Genomic DNA, 19158 nt, shown 5'->3' on the forward strand with positions numbered 1-19158 from the left:
TCCATATTTCTTTGCTTATGCTTTGCCGTAGCTTCCAGTCGGACTTTTAAAAAAAATTCAGTTGTTCGTATAAGGCAATTATTTTCCTTTAAGATAAAAATGGATGGTGTCTAGCTTATCCACTCACTCAGAGCCTTTGTGATTGTGAAAACAGCTGCTATAACATTGATACACATTTTTGTGTGAATGGACATGTATTCAACTCACTTGGATAAAACCCAAAGCCTGTTAATTGTGGTAGGGATGTTTTGTTCTGTCAGAAAGTGCCAAAAGGCCTTCCCAGGAGGTTTCTGCATTTCCACCAGCAGTAAGAGTTCCTGTTTTTGTTTCCTCATCTTTGTTAGGGATAATTAGAGTCTTACCTTGAACTCAGAGAGATTCACTTCCATCTGCTTCTCCAGTGCTGAGATTGGGGTTATAATTTTCCACAACCATGCTGGTCCTCTTTTGGCTGTTTCAGTGTTTGACAAGATCAGTCTGCAGCTCCGACTCAAGCTGATGTTCTATGTGAGTTCTGGTGATGTCCACATCTGTGCCATTGCTTAAAGTTGAGATTGTTTCTGATCTGTGTGTTAAAATGTAGGAGTTCCTAGTACATTTCAGATGAATACCCCCATTATATTTTTATTAAAATCATATTCTTCTCCCAAAACCTTCTAGATCTGCTTTCCCTTCGCACCCAACTTTACTTTCTCAAAACAAACAAAACACCAGTATAACAATATCCCCAAAGTCAAGATAACAGAATACCCCCCCCCCAAAAAAAAAAACACCTCACCAAACTGCAACAAACACAAAAACCTGTGGAGCCCATTATATGTTGGTCAATTACTGAACAGCCTGTCCTGGTGTGGTTGATATACACAAAGTTGCTAATACACACAAAGTGGAGAAAACTGATCTTCCCTGTCCCAGCAGGTGTGACAGTTCAGTTTTTAACCTTTATCCTAGTGGCTATGTTTCCAGGCATTCATTCGGTTGTTTTTTTTCTTAGAAAAATATAACAAAATGAAATGTAAAAACTATCACAACAAAGTTGGGCAAGACAAACCAATTGAGAGAGCACAGGAGAAGGCACAAGAATCAGAGACCCACTCGGTTCACACTCGGGAATTGCACCAAAACACTCAACAGGAAGTTTACATATGCAGAGGACCTGGTGCAGACCTGTCCGACCCTGTGCACACCGCTGCAGTCCTTAGTTCCCAAGAGCTTTACTCGTGTTGACTTAGAGGGGCTTGTGTTCCTTATATCCTCGATCCCCTCTGGCTCTTGAGACACTTGCTGCCTTCTCTTCCCTGGGGTTCCCTGAACCGTGGGAAAGAAAAGGAAGGATTTGGTGGAGACATCCCATTTAGGGCTGAGTGACCCAAGGTCTCTCTGTACTATCTGGGTGTGGTTCTCTTATTTGTCCCCATCTGTTGCAGGAAGAAGCTTCTGTGATGACAACTGAACATGGCACTGAATAGCAGAGTATCATTAGGAGCCATTTCCTTTTTCAGTGATAACTTGCCAAGCTTCATCACGGAAGATTTTTTAGAGACATTCGCTCAGTTTACCCAGTTTTCTTTCGTGAATTATCCTTTTGATGTCTTTATCACCCAAACCAAGGTCACCTAAATTCTACACAGATGCCAAGTGAGTATTGCTTCAAGTCATTCATTTTGTGGCACTCTTATGCAGTAATGGGAAACTAACATAGAAGGGTTTGGATTTTTTTTTCTTCCACCATGATTTACTAGATGATAAATTTTATAAGCACAAAGACAGTAGAGAACCAATTCTCCAAAGCACCTGTTTCCTAGGTAATCTGATGCCAGCGCATACCCAAGACTCCAGGTGAATCTTCTGTAAGGCTAGCTATAGATAACCATCTCAGTACAGCTTTGATTTAACCACACATCCCCAAAACCATACACTTCACCCCACGAGTAAATTAAATCACTCCAGCACAGAAAGGCAAATATATATAAAATCTTTATCAATTCACAAGCTTTGTTGCAAGTGTACAAGCAATTTCAATTTATTGGAACAATAGTAACATTTCTGTTTTGTAGGCATGAAGTCACTGTACAATTCAAAGAAGGCATTTTAAAAAGTAAGTCTGAAAGAAAAGCGCTGTGTTAAACACAATCACAGTTGAAATGAAACACTGTGACTCTTAAATACCAGCTATACTGGGACACTTTAATAACAGGGTTCAGCCGCTTGACTTAAAGGATATGCATATTTCCACACTGTTTAACACTTATAAATTAATTCACAGGATCCGTAGTGTTACTTTATAGCTCCAAATCAGTATTAGCAAAAATAATACAAAATGATTCTTCTTGCAAGCAACACCTTCTGTCCTAAGTAAAACATAACATTAGATTAAACTGTAATTTGTTAGCATTTCTTCTAAAAAGTTTGTGACATTACTGAATAGAGAGATTTCCTGTTTTATACTCTTAGGACATCTTTTGCTGGGGGCCACTGCTATTGCTCCAATCACATACTTACGTACATTTCGAAAAACTCAAGGCCTGGAATGTCTTGCAAGGAATACATGTAGAGGCAAAAGGAAAGCAACTCAAAGGTGAGAAAGCCCCTGGGACCTCTCTTCTGGCTTACTGCTGGGTTTGGGTTGCGGGGTATGAGCCAAGCACACCTACACACGGGCCTTCTGGAGCCTTATGGTTTGGTGCTGTTTAGACAGGAACATGGCCACCGGACAAATATCTGAGCCCTCCATAATGTATATTTAGATTTTATTTCGTGAACAGAATAGAGAGTGGGTATAGCTACCAATGAAAATAATTTTTTTCTATCTTTCAAAACTTCATTACTGTTCAATGAACTCTACTATCCTATCTTGTCTCTTTGTACTAGTAGAAAAATGATGTTCTATAGGAACTCACTCACAGCTAAGAGAGACTCCAAACCCAGCCGTCAGGTACTGAGTGCAATAAATTCCTGTTAAGGTCAAAGTATTTCAAATGAGTACCTTGTTGGCATCTTGATAGCGTCTAAACTTAACGTTCTCTTCCTTAATGTGTGTTCCAGCCACTCTGGACTTGAAAACAAGTAGAACAGTCAGGAACCTTGTGCTGCTGAAGGAAAAGCAGCCTCAGGTCAGCTGTTTAGCAGGCGGCCCCTAATATCCTGTCTTCTGATGTCCTCGCATATGGGAACTGTAAAGCCCGGGTCATTTTAGTAGCTTAGGTTTATTAAGCTAAACTTATTTAAGACCAATATTGAATGAGGTGGATTTTTACAAATCCTCACTGGGCAACTCCTCACTTTCCTTCTAACGAGGAAAATGATAGCAAAGTTCAAGTGTCAATTTCCCTTTCGTAGAAAGAGGTTTACAGTTTACAGAACATGACAGCTCACCTGCTGAACTCTTATCAGTCCCTTTCGGAATTAACAGCATTAGGCTAAGACACCAAAAGTATTTACAAAATGAACAGTCCTTCCAGACAAACAGGCTGATGCTGCGGGACTGTACAAAGGAGAAACTTAAGGAGGAGAGCAATGCTCTAAGTGAAACAAGGACAGAGAAGCCAAAACACAGCATCTTACATAACAGCGCAAGTGGCTGGAGCCAAGGACTATTGCTATCCCTGCAGCCGACTCTTCAGTGGACCCGGAGAGGTTTTCAGGAGTGTCAGCATGCAAAAACAGCTTTGTGGACCAACTGCATCTCGCAGCTGTTCTTCCGAGAGTACAGAACAACTTGGCAAGCTTACAGGCACGTGTTCCCATCCTTTTAATTAAGCAGTGATAAGGGGAAAACTAGCCCCTATTCTGTTGGTCATCTGAGAGGTTACACGTTGGTTTCCAGTCCTAACAAACGCCCCATCCTCTCCACATTCTTATCAATAGTCGCTTGGCACGTAATCTCCTTTGCACATTCCATCGGGAACCAGCCCCTTTCTCCATCTCGAAGTCGTTCCCCTTCATACCAGCCTGCAAGGAAAACCAGGTGGCATCAAACAAGACAGGTCTGGAGGGATTTTACTGTGCCAGCTCACTCTGAAGAAGAGATGCCCCATTCAGAGGTGGCTTTCTTCTGTGGGTTGGGTGACCATGGATAATAGGCAAGAAGAAACTTTAGTACAACAGATTCCTGTTCAGGTCAAAACAGCTGAGGTGAAACAGGACAAGGTTTCAAGAGACAATGGGTGATATACCAAAGACTGGGCATGAGCAAAAAACTCGGGAGGAAGCTAAGAGAGGGTGAACTGATTGGGGTTCCAAAGGGAACCCTTTGGGTATGAGAACAGGACACCCTTTCTTTTTTAAGTAAGGGAGCAGGGCAGAAAAGCCTTTTGAGTTGAGAACTACAGGACTGCATGACTGGAAAGAAAAGGAAATTTCATAGTGACTGCCTCGTCTTTCAAAAGCAAACAGAGAAAACAGAAGATGCCCACGAGGGGGCAAGGAAAGGGTTTTCAAATGGATTACTTCTAAGCACTCAACGGGGCTCTGAAAAGCTTGTGGTTTGGAGCATGGATTGTAAGGAACAGAGATTAAGGATTGGACAGAGGAGCTGGAGTCAGGAACTGGAATACAAGTATGGATGACAAAATTAAATTCCGTGCACCCAAGGCTCTGTGAGTGCCGGTCTCCTCTGTCCCTATGAGAAGAATCCTACTCACCATCACCAACACGCTGATAAATGAGGACCACGTCGGCCACCTGTAGGGAGAGCTCATCTGGCTGTTTGGCAGTAAAAGATCTAATGATTTCCACCTGAGTCAGTGCTGTGGAGGAAAGGGAACACACTGAGCTTGCGGAGGCTGAGGAACAAAACTCGTACAAAGCAGCCACGTGCATTCACTCACTCGGCTCTGTGATTCCAGGGCTGGCACTGGCCGACAGAACCAGGCTCCTACGGGGAAGTGACTTTAAGAAGCCTCATGCTTGTTTCTGAACTTTAGAATTTTAAAATTGGGGTTCAAGAGGGGTCTTATGATGCATGAATACGCTGAGCGATAGCCTTGATCAGGAGCCATTCATAGTATTATACACGGGAACTGCCAATCCCCATGGGACACGGGAAACTGAGGCAAGGGAGTACCCAGATCTCTCTCCACCGCGTTCTCACCCTACCAGCAACTAGGTATAAAGGCTGTGAAAAAGCTTAGAAAAATGAGGGCTCCAACCAAAAGGTTGCCAGACAAATTTGGAGTACCCTAAAATGATGATTTGCAAAAACACAACTTCAGCAGAACTGACTAGCATGGCTTCATTATTTTTTTTAATATAAAATTTAATGTTGCACCAACCACTTTTGCTTTGACTCTAAAAGCTCTGATCATTGGCCCTAGAAACCACCTTTGCAACCCCCATTCTTCAGTCCTCCAACTGAGGCAGAGCATCACAATGAAAGAATAAGAATGAGAGGACACCAGAACAATGGAGCACATTTTCTTGACATTGCCATTTACACTAAAAAAATGTAATTTTTTTTAGATCAAAAACTTGTAACTAGACACCCTGCAGTTCCAGCATTTGGGAAGCTGAGGCAAAAGCTTGAGTTCAAAGCCAGTCTGGGCTAGTGTGAAAGCAGGCCAGGCAGAGCTACAGAGCAAATCTTTTTAATAATAATAATAATAATAATAATAATACACACCACATTCTTCTGCATGTACTCAAACCCATTAATAACAGCTAAGTGTAAGCACTGCACAATTCAAGCAGGGTTTCACCCTCTGTAATTTACCGTCCTCACAATAACCCATGGTGAACCCCATGCCTCTGACTCATGGATAAAGAAACAGACTCACGAAGGCTAAGCAGCACCTTTTCATGTTTATCTAACAACTGCACCTGGGAGGAACCTTGCAAAGCAGGTAGAGATGGAAGTAGTGTAGTAACCACGCTAGCCAGCAGGGGGCAGAGCCCTTCCATGTTCCTCTCCTGGAAACTTACTGGTTCGATCTGGTGGCTGCTTCCCACTGCTGTGTCCCAGGGCTGTGATCCAGCGGGCTCGCTCACTCCTAAACACAGAGAGCAGTTGCAATTCAGATTCGTCCCTTAGACACCCGAAGTAGTATATCCCAGATAGCCAATGTAAATCCATTTCCAAAACATAAAGGATCCCAGAGGGTATGGGGACTGACCCTTGAAACAGGGGAAGGAGTGAGTTTCAAAAAGGCAGAAGCAAGCAAACATAAATCTGGCTCATTATTGGCTAAATGGAACTTTTCATACGGCAGTTGGAGATTTAATGAAGAACTAACTGATCCCGCCAGCACATGAAAGCGCAGATATTCAGCACATGCCTGGTCTGAAGTTTAACAGTTCAAAGATCAATTTCACCTGTACGCGAGCCTGCTCCCACACACGCAGTCATTCTGGTAAACAGGACAGGGAATCTGACATAGTTACAGTTATCTCTAACACAGGCACCTTTGGTCAGTGCGAGCTTTACTGAAATACAAATTCTGATGTGTTGAAACTATTCCCAAATGCTTTAAAATGTTTTCATGAGTATAATTAGAACGAAAAATAGCCAAACTACTTTAGTATCACGCTAAGGTGTAGCCGTACGAAACAAAGTTAACCATGACTACCACACCCTAAGTCTCGGGTAGGTAAGCGCCGCTCCGTTACTGTCACCCTTGTGTCTTTAGAAACCAGCATGAGCGCTGCAATTCATTAAATCACACTACACAGATTTTCATTCTCTTAAGCACTCACTGAATGCATATAAGTCAGATATATGTACTCAGCATCCATTACTTCATATAATCCTTCCAAAACGCCATCTGTGGGATGGGGCTAGCATTTTTGAGGTATGTAGTTTAAGCTAATCACTGTGCCAATGTGCCTTCTCGACAGATGTCTTTATCCCTAAATACTTAAAGAAAAAAATTAAAAATTTTCCCACTACCTCGCATCTAAACGCGTCTCTACAACCTAGCTTCACTCCCCAACATGAATTCCCCTGCCACACCATTCAGGGCAGCCCACATGAGACACGGCAACAGTGCACACTACCCAGGCTTCCCGCTGTGCTCAGCAGCCTTGCCTGCTCATCACTGCCTTCTAAAAACACTGCCTCTTGGGGATGCTGAGACAGAACAGATAGGTGACTGCCCTTGTGCAGGGCCCGAGTTCAGTTCCTAGCATGCAGGCAGGATGGCTTACTGTTACTCCAGCTGCAGGTGATCTTCAAACATCACACTCACACGTACATCCCCACACATAGACACATACATGGAATTAAAAATAAATCTTAAAAAAAAGTGTCACAAAATTTAAAGAAAAAAAAAAAACCAAGTATTTTAAGTATACTCAACTCTGCTTACGCAAACCCATGTCTATATGTTACCATACCAGGACCAGTCAATGTCTTCTGTCCAAAGAAATGTCACTTTAATTTTCATCCCACATATTAATCTTCCATTTTATATAATAGGAAGTGAGGTTCTACATGCATTTCTGTTTGTTTTGTTTCTATAGTCTCGATATTGAAAATCTAACCTCACCTCTTCCAGGTAACTTCCCTTATCCCTATCTGGTAGTCTGTCCACTGGGGCCCTCTGTCCAGCCTCAGCATATTGCTGGCCCACTGTAACCTCCTTAAAGCAGGCAGTGGGGTGGCCTAGTTAACTGGGTTATCTCCAGAGCACTGCTTAGTCCATAACCGGGGCTCAGTAAACATCTGCTGACAAGAGAATCAAATTACCAATCACACCCTGAACCTTGATCATTTATCAAGCCGTTTGTTCCTATGACCAGATCATAAGCTCTGGCAGGGCAGGAATCAAGTCTCTTTCTTAAATATATAGAAAACTGCACAAGTTAAAGGCCTCTCTTAGTAATATATTGAGACTGACTCAAAAAGAAAAAACAAAAATAAATAAATTGATACATGTTTAAAAGTAAAAATAATGGGTTAGGCATTTCGGATGAAATGGGTATGCTCAAATAATTTTCTTTTAAAGAGTGAATCAAGGGGCTGAGAAAATGGCTTTGAGGGTATAGCTCTGGGCACGCATGGGTTTGGATCCCCAGAACCCATGTAAAAGCTGGACTCTATAGTGTGAGTTCCTGCAGTCCCAGTTCTCCTGCAGGGACATGGGAGACAGAGAGAGGAGAGCCTCCGGAAGGTTTGGAGCCACCCGCTCTGGTGTACACAGTGGCAATGAAGCCCTAGCTCCAATAAGGTGGATTTCCACCGGGGACAGACCTCTGGCTGGCATACACTGGCATGCGCAGGTAGGTCCACACTCACACACAGAAAATGAAGGAGATGAGGTTTCAGGCAGTCATACATAGAGCTATTAGAAGCCGATGATACCATCCAGCTTCTAAAAGTGTTGTCTTTCTAGCGCAAAGGAAAATGCTTTACCTTGGTTTTGTGAGGCCTAAGTAATAAACAGCTTCCTTTAATCTAGTTCCCAAATAAACACTTTGAATTCTGCCATTTGATGGGGGAAAAGATCCTTATTATGCCACAGGCTCAACTAGATTTCCCAAGTACAATGTCTACCAGAAGGCGACTGGTTTACTAAGAGCAATGTCCACAGCTCTGTGTCTCCTTGCCATTTCAAAGGCATGGTAGGCCTTTACCCCACGTCTTATCCTGACCAAATAAATGGCTGCCTTCCTGGAGCACTTCGGAACTGAATCTTTTCCACAGGACTCTGCAGACAAGGCCAATCTCAAGATCCAGCAGCTGTCCCCTGCTACTGACTGCGCTGAGCGGTCCAGATGAAATCATTCACCCCGTGCCATGCTGTCTGGATACTAATAGCATCCTGTAGACAGCGTGGCCCCTTGCTGAGACTCTAGAGGACAGAACAAGCCACTTGTTGTTGCCTTTGCTGAATGGAGCTGTTTCTTGAAAATGTTTCAATTGAGCCAGTCCCACCCCCTCTTAGAAGCTGTCAAACCACACCACTTCCCCTGGGGCTTCTAAGCTCCTTGCCAAGGGGCTGCCCCACAAGGAAGATGGAAGGACCTATCTATAAAGCAGGGGCAGAGCGCTCACTGTAAGACAGAATCCTAAAGACAGGAGGACCATTATTAAAGCCAAGGCTCACCCTCTCTCCAAGGACAACATGAAACAAGAGGAATACGCAGCCTACCGCCCGTGCCGTTCAGACTTCTCCCGCCTGTGCAGTTCAGACTTCTCCCGTTGCTCAGAGTAATCGAGTGGGAAACGTTGGGCTAATGCAAACTCATACCTGCGGGGCATCGAATTCCAGGGCACAACTAACCCTTCTCCAACCGAGCTTCACTGCACACACAGGCTCTGCACTCGACTGGGGGTACAGAGTGGACAAAGTGGGGTTCTCGGCTGTTCACGGTCCTTAATACAATGGATCAGACAGAACAGAATGCATCCTATTCAAGCCTCAAACAGGATGCAATATGCTGGGGAGAGACTCTCCTTAAACAACATCTGACCAGAGGAGAAAGAACACGAAAGGGCGAAGAGACTGCCCAGTCCTTCCATCCCCTGGGTGCCTGGCACTCTAAGATGCCATTGCGCTTTCCTCATGGGAAGTCAGCAGCTGAGCACCCTGTCCTATCCCTTAACAGAGTAATAGGCACAGCAGGTTTAAACGCGATTGCAACAAGTCCCAGACCCAGGAGTCCAGTTTCTTACTGTATCTACTAAAGGCTGGATAAGCATTAGAAAGGAGGGCTCTAAAATGACAGCACACTGCATCCTCACACTGCTGGCCATCCCAGCACTCAGGCTGAGGAGACAGCATCACAAGTTCCAGGCTAGCGTGGGCTGTATAGGGAACCTTGTCTCGAAAATAAACAAAGCCGGGCCGTGGTGGCTCACACCTTTAATCCCAGAACTCTGGAGGCAGAGGCAGGCAGATCTCTGTGAGTTCGAGGCCAGCCTGGTCTACAAGACCTAATTCCAGGACTGGCTCCAAAGCAACACAGAGAAACCCTGTCTCAAAAACAAACAAACAAACAAACAAACAAACAAGCATTAAAGGGCAGCCTTATTTTTCCAACATTTTAAAAATAGAAGCGATCATTTAGAAAATAAGAGTAATTCAAATTTATAATTCTGTCACATGCAGACACATCCACACACCCCCTCCAAAGTCAGATTGGCTGTGATGCTGTTATCATGCTCCATTTCAATGTGAGGGTTCAGTGTAAGCCCTCAGAGAATCAAATGAAGCCTTCCGTAGTTTGGTCACCCACCCAATAAGTGTGTGTGCTCCCCGTGAAGCTGGAGAGATAACTCAGTGGTTAAGAGCACTGACTGTTCTTCCAGGAGACCGGAGTTCAATCCCCAGCTCCCACATGGCAGCACACAACTCTGTAATTTCAGTCCCAAGAAATTGGCACCCCTGCCCAGACAAACACATAGGCAAAACATCAATACCCATAAAATAAAAATGAACAAAATCTTTCAAAAATTTTCTCTCCATTTCTACTTGAAATATCTTACTTGTTTATGAAAGGTGTCTTTCATGAACATGGTTTTAATTTGGCTTAGAAGAAAAGAGACAGGTTGTTTGAGAAACACTATTCTCTTGCAAAAGATCATATTTTGACCTAGACTCTAGATTCAAGATGGGGAAAAAAAATACTGTAACCCGAAATATATTTTTCCATTATAGACTGTCTACTTTATATTGTGATTTTCCTAAAGGAAGGAAGATTGGCTCCGAGATACCATTTACAGTCTTATTCCATCCTTTTACTTCCTGTTGTAATTAAATTATTAAGTGAAGCAGGAAGAGAGGCAAGGCTCCCTGCAAACAATGCCTCTTTGTCCCTTGCCCAGCACCGGGTGGTCTGGATGGCTGACAGCACCGGCCACACTAGTTAGACTCCCGCTTTCTCTGTGAGAGACATGCAAAGAAGGATCTCTGATTGTGGTTTATGACGATTCTGTTCTACAGTTACAGGGACGAGGTGAAGAAAGTGTGTACCCCTCACTGAACACACACTAGATGTCTCATTCCTCCATACACTGGACTTGAAGGACAGCACTACTGCAAATGCAGGAAGCCAAGGTCATCACTTGCTACCTACAGTTGGCTGCCTTTGGGAGCTGCAGCTGTCTGGGCTTCATTGTAATGAAGGCAGACAAAGGGGACTCTCCATCTCCCACCATCTTCTTGAAAAGTCTCGAGGGAAAAGATCTGACAGTAAAACATTCTTCCCTTGTCTTTTCTTGAGGAGTAGCTCTTTATATTTTTCAAACTCTTGTCTGATTAGCGGTACAAACTTAAGGTTTGTGATAGCCCAACAGACCCAACACTGTGGACACCACTAGGCGTACATTCTACAAAATGCTCAGCAGTGTTCTCAGGAACAAACTGAGATCAGGAGGAACTGTGGCGGAGGAGTTGCTCCAGCAGCAATGCTTATAGATGCCAGGAAACTAGGAAGGGGCCAGTGGGGAGTAGCACATCTTAAGGGATGGGAGAACAGGCTTAAGCTCTGGAGGGGTGGGCGATTGGGAAAATGAGAGCATGAGGGAGGGCAGCCGAAATGAATAGTGTGTAATACTAAAATAATAATAAAGTAATACGAAAACTAACATTTTTATAAGCCCATTAAAAGTATAAATTAAAATAAGTAAGAGTTGGAAAGGAGATACCCTTCCTAGCTAGAGAATCTGTTCCTAGAAGTCACGGTTATGAAATAGGTATCACAGTATCACATGGAGAATCCTCTTGTGAGTTGTCCCAAGGGTCCCCCACATAATGCAGGTTCTTGCCATTCTTCCTGGTTATCCACCGGAACTAGATGACAAGACGCTATTGCTGAAGATACCATTTATCTTGATTGCAAAATATAGAGAATTAATGTCAGAACTGAGCAGAAAGCTACATCCCTGATGGCTAGCTTCCAGGATGTTAGGGAGTGCTCTAGCATAGGAGAGCTGAGGCTGGGAGAGAAAGGGCATCAACCTTGAACCCTATGAACTATAACAGCAACCACTCAGCAATAAGTGCCCACTGCTACTCTAACGGCATGACCATCATAGGGGCAACCAATGCTCTATGGTCAGAAGCGGGTCTGTTCCACGAGAGGAAAATCAAGGTTCATACTATGAGTTCAATCAAAAACCTGCTACTGGGAAAAACATACGCCACAAGAGGCAACATACTACTGTTCTAAACACACGTTTATTCTCATAGACAAATGCTACCCTCAGCCTTAATCAGGGAGGCTTCTCTTTACAAGTAAACATTCATGAATACAGAGATGTTTTGTTGCTTGGGTAAGGGACAGTTGAGTGCACAGCCCTAAATGGGACATTTATAAAGTTCAGAAAATACTGAGGTAGAAGCGATGGTAAGAATGGAAGAGCCATTTGGTAGGAATGGAGAAGAGCAACAAAATGACTATCTCCTAGACATGGCACAGCCATTGTAATCATGTACTCACGACAGCTGTGGCTGCTTTCACTGGGCTTGCACAAGGTTCAACCTGTCAACAATTGTGGATGGAAAAGGGGCTAATGGGGCACAACTCAGCCCTGCTGAACTACTTACTGGTCACTGGTTCTGGGTGAGAACCATTTGTCAGCCCACAGATCCAACCACTACTTCACAAATCTCAGATGCAAAGAACACTCCTTACACTGATCAAAACTGAGTGTTCAAAACCAGATAGACCACATCATAAAGACCTGGCAAGTACGTGTGAGCTCGAGATATCTAAGTTGATTCACACAGACCATAATGTGCACATTTTATAGTGCTCAATCAGTTTGCTCAGATTTTATATTTCCAGGTGTAAGCTTAAAACAAATAAATAAAGAAATAAAAGAAAACAGAAAAGCCAGTAACTCACGACCAATCTACAGATATCCACTCCCAGCGTGCAGCAATTTGCTAGACATTTAAACAGCTAATTGTGCATGAGAGTGTATGTGTTTTAAGGAAAGCACACTCGGGAGTCATTTACTTTTTACCTCTACCGGTACTATTTTGTATATTGCCAGCATCTGTCTATTTATCTTCAGAATTACTTGTTTACATTATGCCTTTAAATGTTTTGCCTGTACATATGTATGCATACTGCAAACAAGTCTGGTACTCACAGAGACCAAAAGAATGTACTCTAAAGCCCTTGGAACTGGGCTCACAGATAGTTGTAAGTCACCATGGGGGTGCTGGAAAGTGAACCCAGGAACTCTGTAAGAACAGCAAGTGCTCTGACCACTGAACAATCTCTCCAAACCCGGTCTATTCATTTATCTCTCAGCTGTATTTGAGGGCAGAGAAGGGAAGAGAAGAATGACAGTCACTCCTTCTGTTCTGCCCCCTCCCGTCCCTTCTGGAATGTTCTCTTGCTAGTAAAGAGAGAATGACCAATATGAGTCATACTCATGAGTTCGTGGGTGACATAACTAAATATTCTGAGAACATGTCTGATTCAGAAAATGGGTAACTGTTCAATCCAAGGCAAATCAAAGGCAAGAGAGCAGAACAGATTCTACGGTCCTGGTATGAAAAGAGCAGGACATTGCCTTGGAATATTTAAGAAACAAGTGATGGAGATTTCATAAATTATGGATGAGCCAGTCAGGAAGAGCTCTGCTGTGCACTGGCGAAGCCTGAATGAAGACCAAACTGTGAATAAAAGAAGAAACAGGCAAAAGCAGCACTGTCTACATCTCTAAGTACAGAGGGGGCACTTCCATGAATTTTCTGGGACATCTGAGCAAGTATTAACCCCCAAAGAGTTTAAGCTTTTCTTAACGGTACACAAAATCCAGCATATTAATCCCATTTTTTAAAAGAGGTTCCCTCACACAAAGGACACCGAATTCTGCCTCTGCTACCCAAGGATGCCCTCCTTTCGAAAGCAGCAGACATAGAAGGCAATGCTAGGAACTCTTGTGGGTTTTTCTACAGCCCTCGGGGAAGAAGTGCGAGCCCATAGAGCAGGACTTCGCCGGCAAGAAAATACTTTAACATAAAGACTTAACTAGAGTTGGGGCTGTTATTCACTATTATCGGTTGATTCATTTTAACCTCTCTACATGGGGATGCTGACAGATGATCAGGTGATGGAAGGAAACAAGCAAGGACCAGAGAGGACCCAGACTTAGGGAATCCCTTTTCCTCCCTTGCTCTGTTTCCTAATCCAACATAATACTTGGTCTATGACCGTTCGTGTGGGAGTGGACCGCACACTAAGTGTGGGTGAATCTATGGGTGCACACAGAATGCATGATCTGCTTTTAGAGATTGGCTGGAAAGCGGAATCAGGAAATGTTTTCCTAGGCCAGGTATAACTCCGAAAACCCTTGTGCTCTGTCTGACTTGAGACAGGTGATTCAAGATTCACTTCAAATTCAATCCCAAAGAAAGCAGCATTTGCTTGGAGTCTCTAGCATTTAATTTTTCTGCCCAAAGAGGGTGAGCCATTTTTCAAGGCTTCAAAGTGCAGCAACTATAAGGTGTTCGTGTAAAATGTTAAGCAGCCATGTCCTAGCTTTTGGTATTAGAAGCAGCTCCTCTAGGACTGCAGAAAGACAAACGGAGGTTGATGTAAAGTTCCAGAATATTCCAAATGAACTTGCCGGAATAAATAAGAAAAAGAACTTTATCCTAATGTTTTTGTTTTTCCAAATGTCAGTATTTAGGGTCCCAAAATGCAACATCCTACCCTAGAAATCCTCAGGAGATCATATCTGCTAAAAGCACCTGGATGCTGTGCTCAGCGCACAGGAGGTATACAACAACAAAAATAAATACCAGCCGCTGTCTGTGTAGAGGAGGAGCAGGTGAGTGAAGAAGAGGGAGGTCGGGGAGCTCTGAGCCTTCACCCTGTGTGCACTTACTGGGTCTCAGCCCCGAGCAGCATGTCCACCTTCTCATTGGCATGGTTGCTGAGGACCGTCAGAGTGAAGAGGTGCGTGGCTGAGCTCTGTCTTGAGTAAAGCATTGTGGAGGTAGTCTTCCCTGGGGAAGAATTAAGCTCCTCATTGTCGCAAGATTCCACCAACAGCTGATCCCTTAAGGAATAATCAGTGACGTTGTAACTCTCTTCACTAAAAGACAGGGAGGAGAACATGTCAATTAGCAGCAACGACTGTGAGAATGTCACACTTCATTCACGTCACTTTTTTTTTTTTTTTTTTTTTTTTGAGAATTGGGCATCCAGAGGAAGGAGAGAATGGCCTGTCTCATAACATGAACTGGAATCTGAATTTTATCTGTTGATTACTAATCATGAGAAGCACCAATACTCTATAATATGGAGCACACTAAAGTACATCTCAGATAAAAGAGCAATATATTTCTGAAAACACAGATCATTTCTTACACGGGCTTAAAAAAAATCAACCTAAATCCAAGTTGGGTGCTTCTTGAGTACAAACTCTGAGAAATTTCTACCGAAGATCCAAGCATCTAGCAGGCAACACCGCGAGACTTGCGTTCCCACTTCAGGAAGAATAAACAAAGGTTAGATCTCTGAAAAGATGAAGCATTGGATAAATTAACCCAATTCAGAGCCTCCTAGGTTACATTCGCCACAGTTCTCTAATTGTTATAATCAGTGAGACTTGCATGCATTATAGTTCATAAATGGGCTTCTCCCCAGCTTTTATACCCACCTTCAACACAGAATGAAGAGGGGACTGTAAAACCCTGCCCATGCACAGGAAGCCCAGCTTTCACCCCTTACCCCCAAATGACCACAGCAGAGGATGGAAGTAGAATCCCAGAGGTCTGCTTGCTCTGGCAAATGCCCAGTCCATCTTCTCTGACATTACAGACTCCCGTTTCAGAAGCCACCAGACTCAATCATGTTGTGTGCCCATCCTTGCTTATCCACCCTCAGACTGTGAGCAAGGCTAATAATTCCCTCTCAGGACAGCTTGTTCTGAATGCTCCCCACTGTGCCCTCCTGGAGTGCCCTTCCTTAGGGAGTTCAAGAGAGTCTGAGGTCTCGGTTTCTGAACCTTTCCTCTACCTTCTAATCAATTATGCTTCTTCTAACAGAATCTTGGTCTCTCTAGGGGATGCCATAACCCCTGCTGTGTCTCTGCTCACTTCTAGAAAATAATCACTTCTGGCTCCCTGGAAGGACTAGACTTTGGAGTTCACACTATTAGTCTCTGTCCTAATGACCAACTTCTACATACTTCGGGGTCTCCCAGTCCTCCCTTATGACTCCCAAACCTGTTGTCTGTCTCCAGCCTTACTTCCTTCTTTGCAATCCATAATCAGCTCCTTGTGGTCTCTCAGTTCTTTGACTTCCTCAGTGGCTTTGGGCCTGCTACCTCAGCTACCTCAGCCATGCTTTATCATCGCATCAAACACAGCCTCTCATCCATTTCCGTGTCAGCGAAGACAAACCATGCTCTACCTGGCACACCACATCTTACTGGCTCACCAAATCCTCATGCCCCAAACTTATTTTCACCTGCCAGTTCCTGCTCTTTGACTCTATGACCTTTTCCTCTGTTGGTTGATTAATTCCTCATGTCCCCTCAGTCATGCATATCAAATTACCTAGCCTGGAGTCCTTGTGCCCAGCTAAAATCATTTCTTGTACACAAGCTCATCTTCCAAGCCTGAAATTGCCTGGGAAATTTCGAATACAGCCCTCTGCTCTTTTCCATCCTCGCAGATACACCTCAACTGAACTGCTACAAATGACCCTACAATAAATTCTAACATACTCTAGAAACAACGATTATCTCATGTAATAGCAAATATAAGTATATGAACTGAGAAGAGCTGAAAGAAAACCCCCTGTGTCTAAATATACTCGAGTTTTTAGAACAAAACATTTTGTTCAAAGTTCTGAGGCTCAGTAGTAAACATTCTGCCTTGTAAATGTCCTTGGAAAATTTCACAGTCTCTCTCTTTTTTTTTTTGAAGTTTAGTTTGATGGATTCTCCACTCAGAAGACAGCACATACAGGCTCCACCTCTAAAAACAGAACACACCCCTGACCAGATCTGTTGTTAGGGTCATGTCTGTGTTTACTGGAAGTTCCCAAAGCTGTCCTGGGGCTGGCACACCCAGGAATATAAAGAAGTTCTCACATCTACAATGAGACCTATAAAAGTGCACACTGTGCTCAAAGGAAGAAGGCAGGACAGAACACCTTACAATCAAACATGGCTGTATCTTTAAAAGATCTTGTTTACTAGAAACAAAGAAGTCAATTGTTTGCAGCGCAGAAAATGTTTACAGTGTCAGGACATCTCAGACATAAATCTAACAGCCCAGGAGTCAGGATGTGTACACACACACACACACACACACACACACACACATACACACACACATACACATACACACACATACACATACACACGCACACATGTGCACACAAAGAGAGAAAGGAGGCAGAGGGATAGAGGGGACCCCTCTAAGACAAAAAATAAATAAATTAAAACAAAAGCAACATCTCAACAACAGTAACAAAAACCACATAGTAAAGGATTCTAAGCTCCTGCACCTACATCGGACAGTTTTGTTTGTTAGGTTGGCCCTGAAAGAACTCAAGAACGGAGTTCCCAGAAGACAAATGAAAGTTATAATGCTTAGTTTTTACTCTTCTTCATTTTCAGAATTCATATTCCTTGCTATTCTCCTTTTCCTATCTACTACCCTCTCTTTGATCCAAATCAAAAGCTACAAAAGATTATCACTCAATAGCAGGCCACTTGTTCCCAGTGAACGGTCATTCTCTGGGCAGAGAGATTGAAGAAACTGATATTGTAGAAGTGGGATGGCCAGGTAGGCCCCGAATAATGAGAGTTGCAATGATACTGAGGTTACATCCAAAGAAGCAAAAGTCAGGAGAATATACACACGACAGTGTCCTAATTTAAGACCAACTCAGCTCCTGCACCTCCAGCTTCAGCCACTTTTGCTCATTAGGTTGTCCTTGGTAGAAAAGGACTGAGTTCCCATGGGACAAACGTAAGCTATAATGTTTAGTCTTTGCTCCTCTTCATTTTCAGAATTCATACCTCCAGGGTTTACCAAAATTAAAAAAAAAAAACAACCCAGCTATCAAATTTCAAAAATGCTTTGAATTTTTTGAAAAGCATTTATTCTAAAAAGAACTATGTGCTTTGGTATTTCAAGAGCCAATAACCACCCATCACTAGTAAGCTAAACACCGGATCCGAAGTACAAAAGCACAGACCCATTGGCTCAAGGTAAGAAAGAGGCAGTGTGCAAACCAGCAGAAGACAGGGAAACCATCCCCTTCTCCAGAAAGGTGCCCATAGGACTGTAGGTGAAGTTTTAATTCTTAGCCATCATTAAAGCCAGAAACAGATACATTTTTAAAATGCACATTAAGTTTTCCTTTAAGCAATAAGTACAATGCCACTGATTACTAGCTACGGTAGTTGTTTGAACCAGTTTAGACCAGTTGGCCCTTCAATTGTCCACTATGGATGGTAAAACGGTGGTCACCCTATTCATAGCTATGGAACTTCACCTCCAGTGTTTGTTCAAACTGTGTTAGGATGGAGAACTTAGCTTGATCCAAAGCAGTCTCCAAGAAAGATGCTTTCTGTCTGTCTTTTAAGCATCAGGGCCTAACGCTTTTTAAAAGTGGGTTTCACATGAAAAAAGACCTGGCATCATGCAACAATAGGAGAGTTAAATTGGTTATTTACCCTGATTAGCTACTTTCAAACCCAGTGAAACAAAACTGACGAGCGGCTGGCTCCCTCTTGGAAGATACTTCTGGTGTGTTCTCTCATAGACTGTCATACTGATATTTAAGCTCCCAAAGGCTTAGAATAATGGCCATTATCCCTCTGCCTCTGAGTCTGCTGCCTGTTACACAAAACTCATTCTTCTGTTAGTCAGCACGTACAGTTTCCCTCCAGTTCAGAAGGACAGCTGATTACAGGGTGTGCCGGAGAAAGAAGAAGGAAGCCTACCAACAGGCACCTCTAGTCCAGGCTTCCCCTTCTGCTCGCTCAGGTCCCCGAAGGCTGATTGAAATGGGATAGAAACATTGCCTTTCCCCGGGGAGGTTGACTCTAATCAGACTTCCTCATGTTTGTCTCCATCATTTAGCAAACACATGGTTGACACAGTTTCTGAAACAACTTGAATCGTGTAATTAGGAAGCTGAATTGCTCAGAAAAAGGCAAATGGAAAATCCACCTTTCCTTGCCTGAACGAGTTTACACGGGGACTTCCTTCCATTGTGCCGCAGCCACTCTGC

The 19158-nt window shown here is 43.3% G+C and overlaps 1 protein-coding gene across 1 annotated transcript in view; it reads right to left on the bottom strand.

Moving 5' to 3' along the window:
• Positions 1-1959: 1959 nt before the first annotated feature.
• Arhgef26 (Rho guanine nucleotide exchange factor 26) overlaps positions 1960-19158 on the bottom strand; it is a 103931-nt gene continuing 86732 nt past the window's right edge. The window contains exons 11-14 of the mRNA XM_057757367.1: positions 14786-14995; positions 5920-5987; positions 4644-4748; positions 1960-3951 (exon numbers count right to left, since the gene is read on the bottom strand). Of these exons, the coding sequence (XP_057613350.1) occupies positions 3809-3951; positions 4644-4748; positions 5920-5987; positions 14786-14995 (526 nt within the window). The 3' untranslated portion in view covers positions 1960-3808. The remainder of the gene's footprint in view (positions 3952-4643; positions 4749-5919; positions 5988-14785; positions 14996-19158) is intronic.

This window comes from Chionomys nivalis, chromosome 24 (genome assembly GCF_950005125.1).
Source record: "Chionomys nivalis chromosome 24, mChiNiv1.1, whole genome shotgun sequence".
Taxonomy (NCBI): domain Eukaryota; kingdom Metazoa; phylum Chordata; class Mammalia; order Rodentia; family Cricetidae; genus Chionomys; species Chionomys nivalis.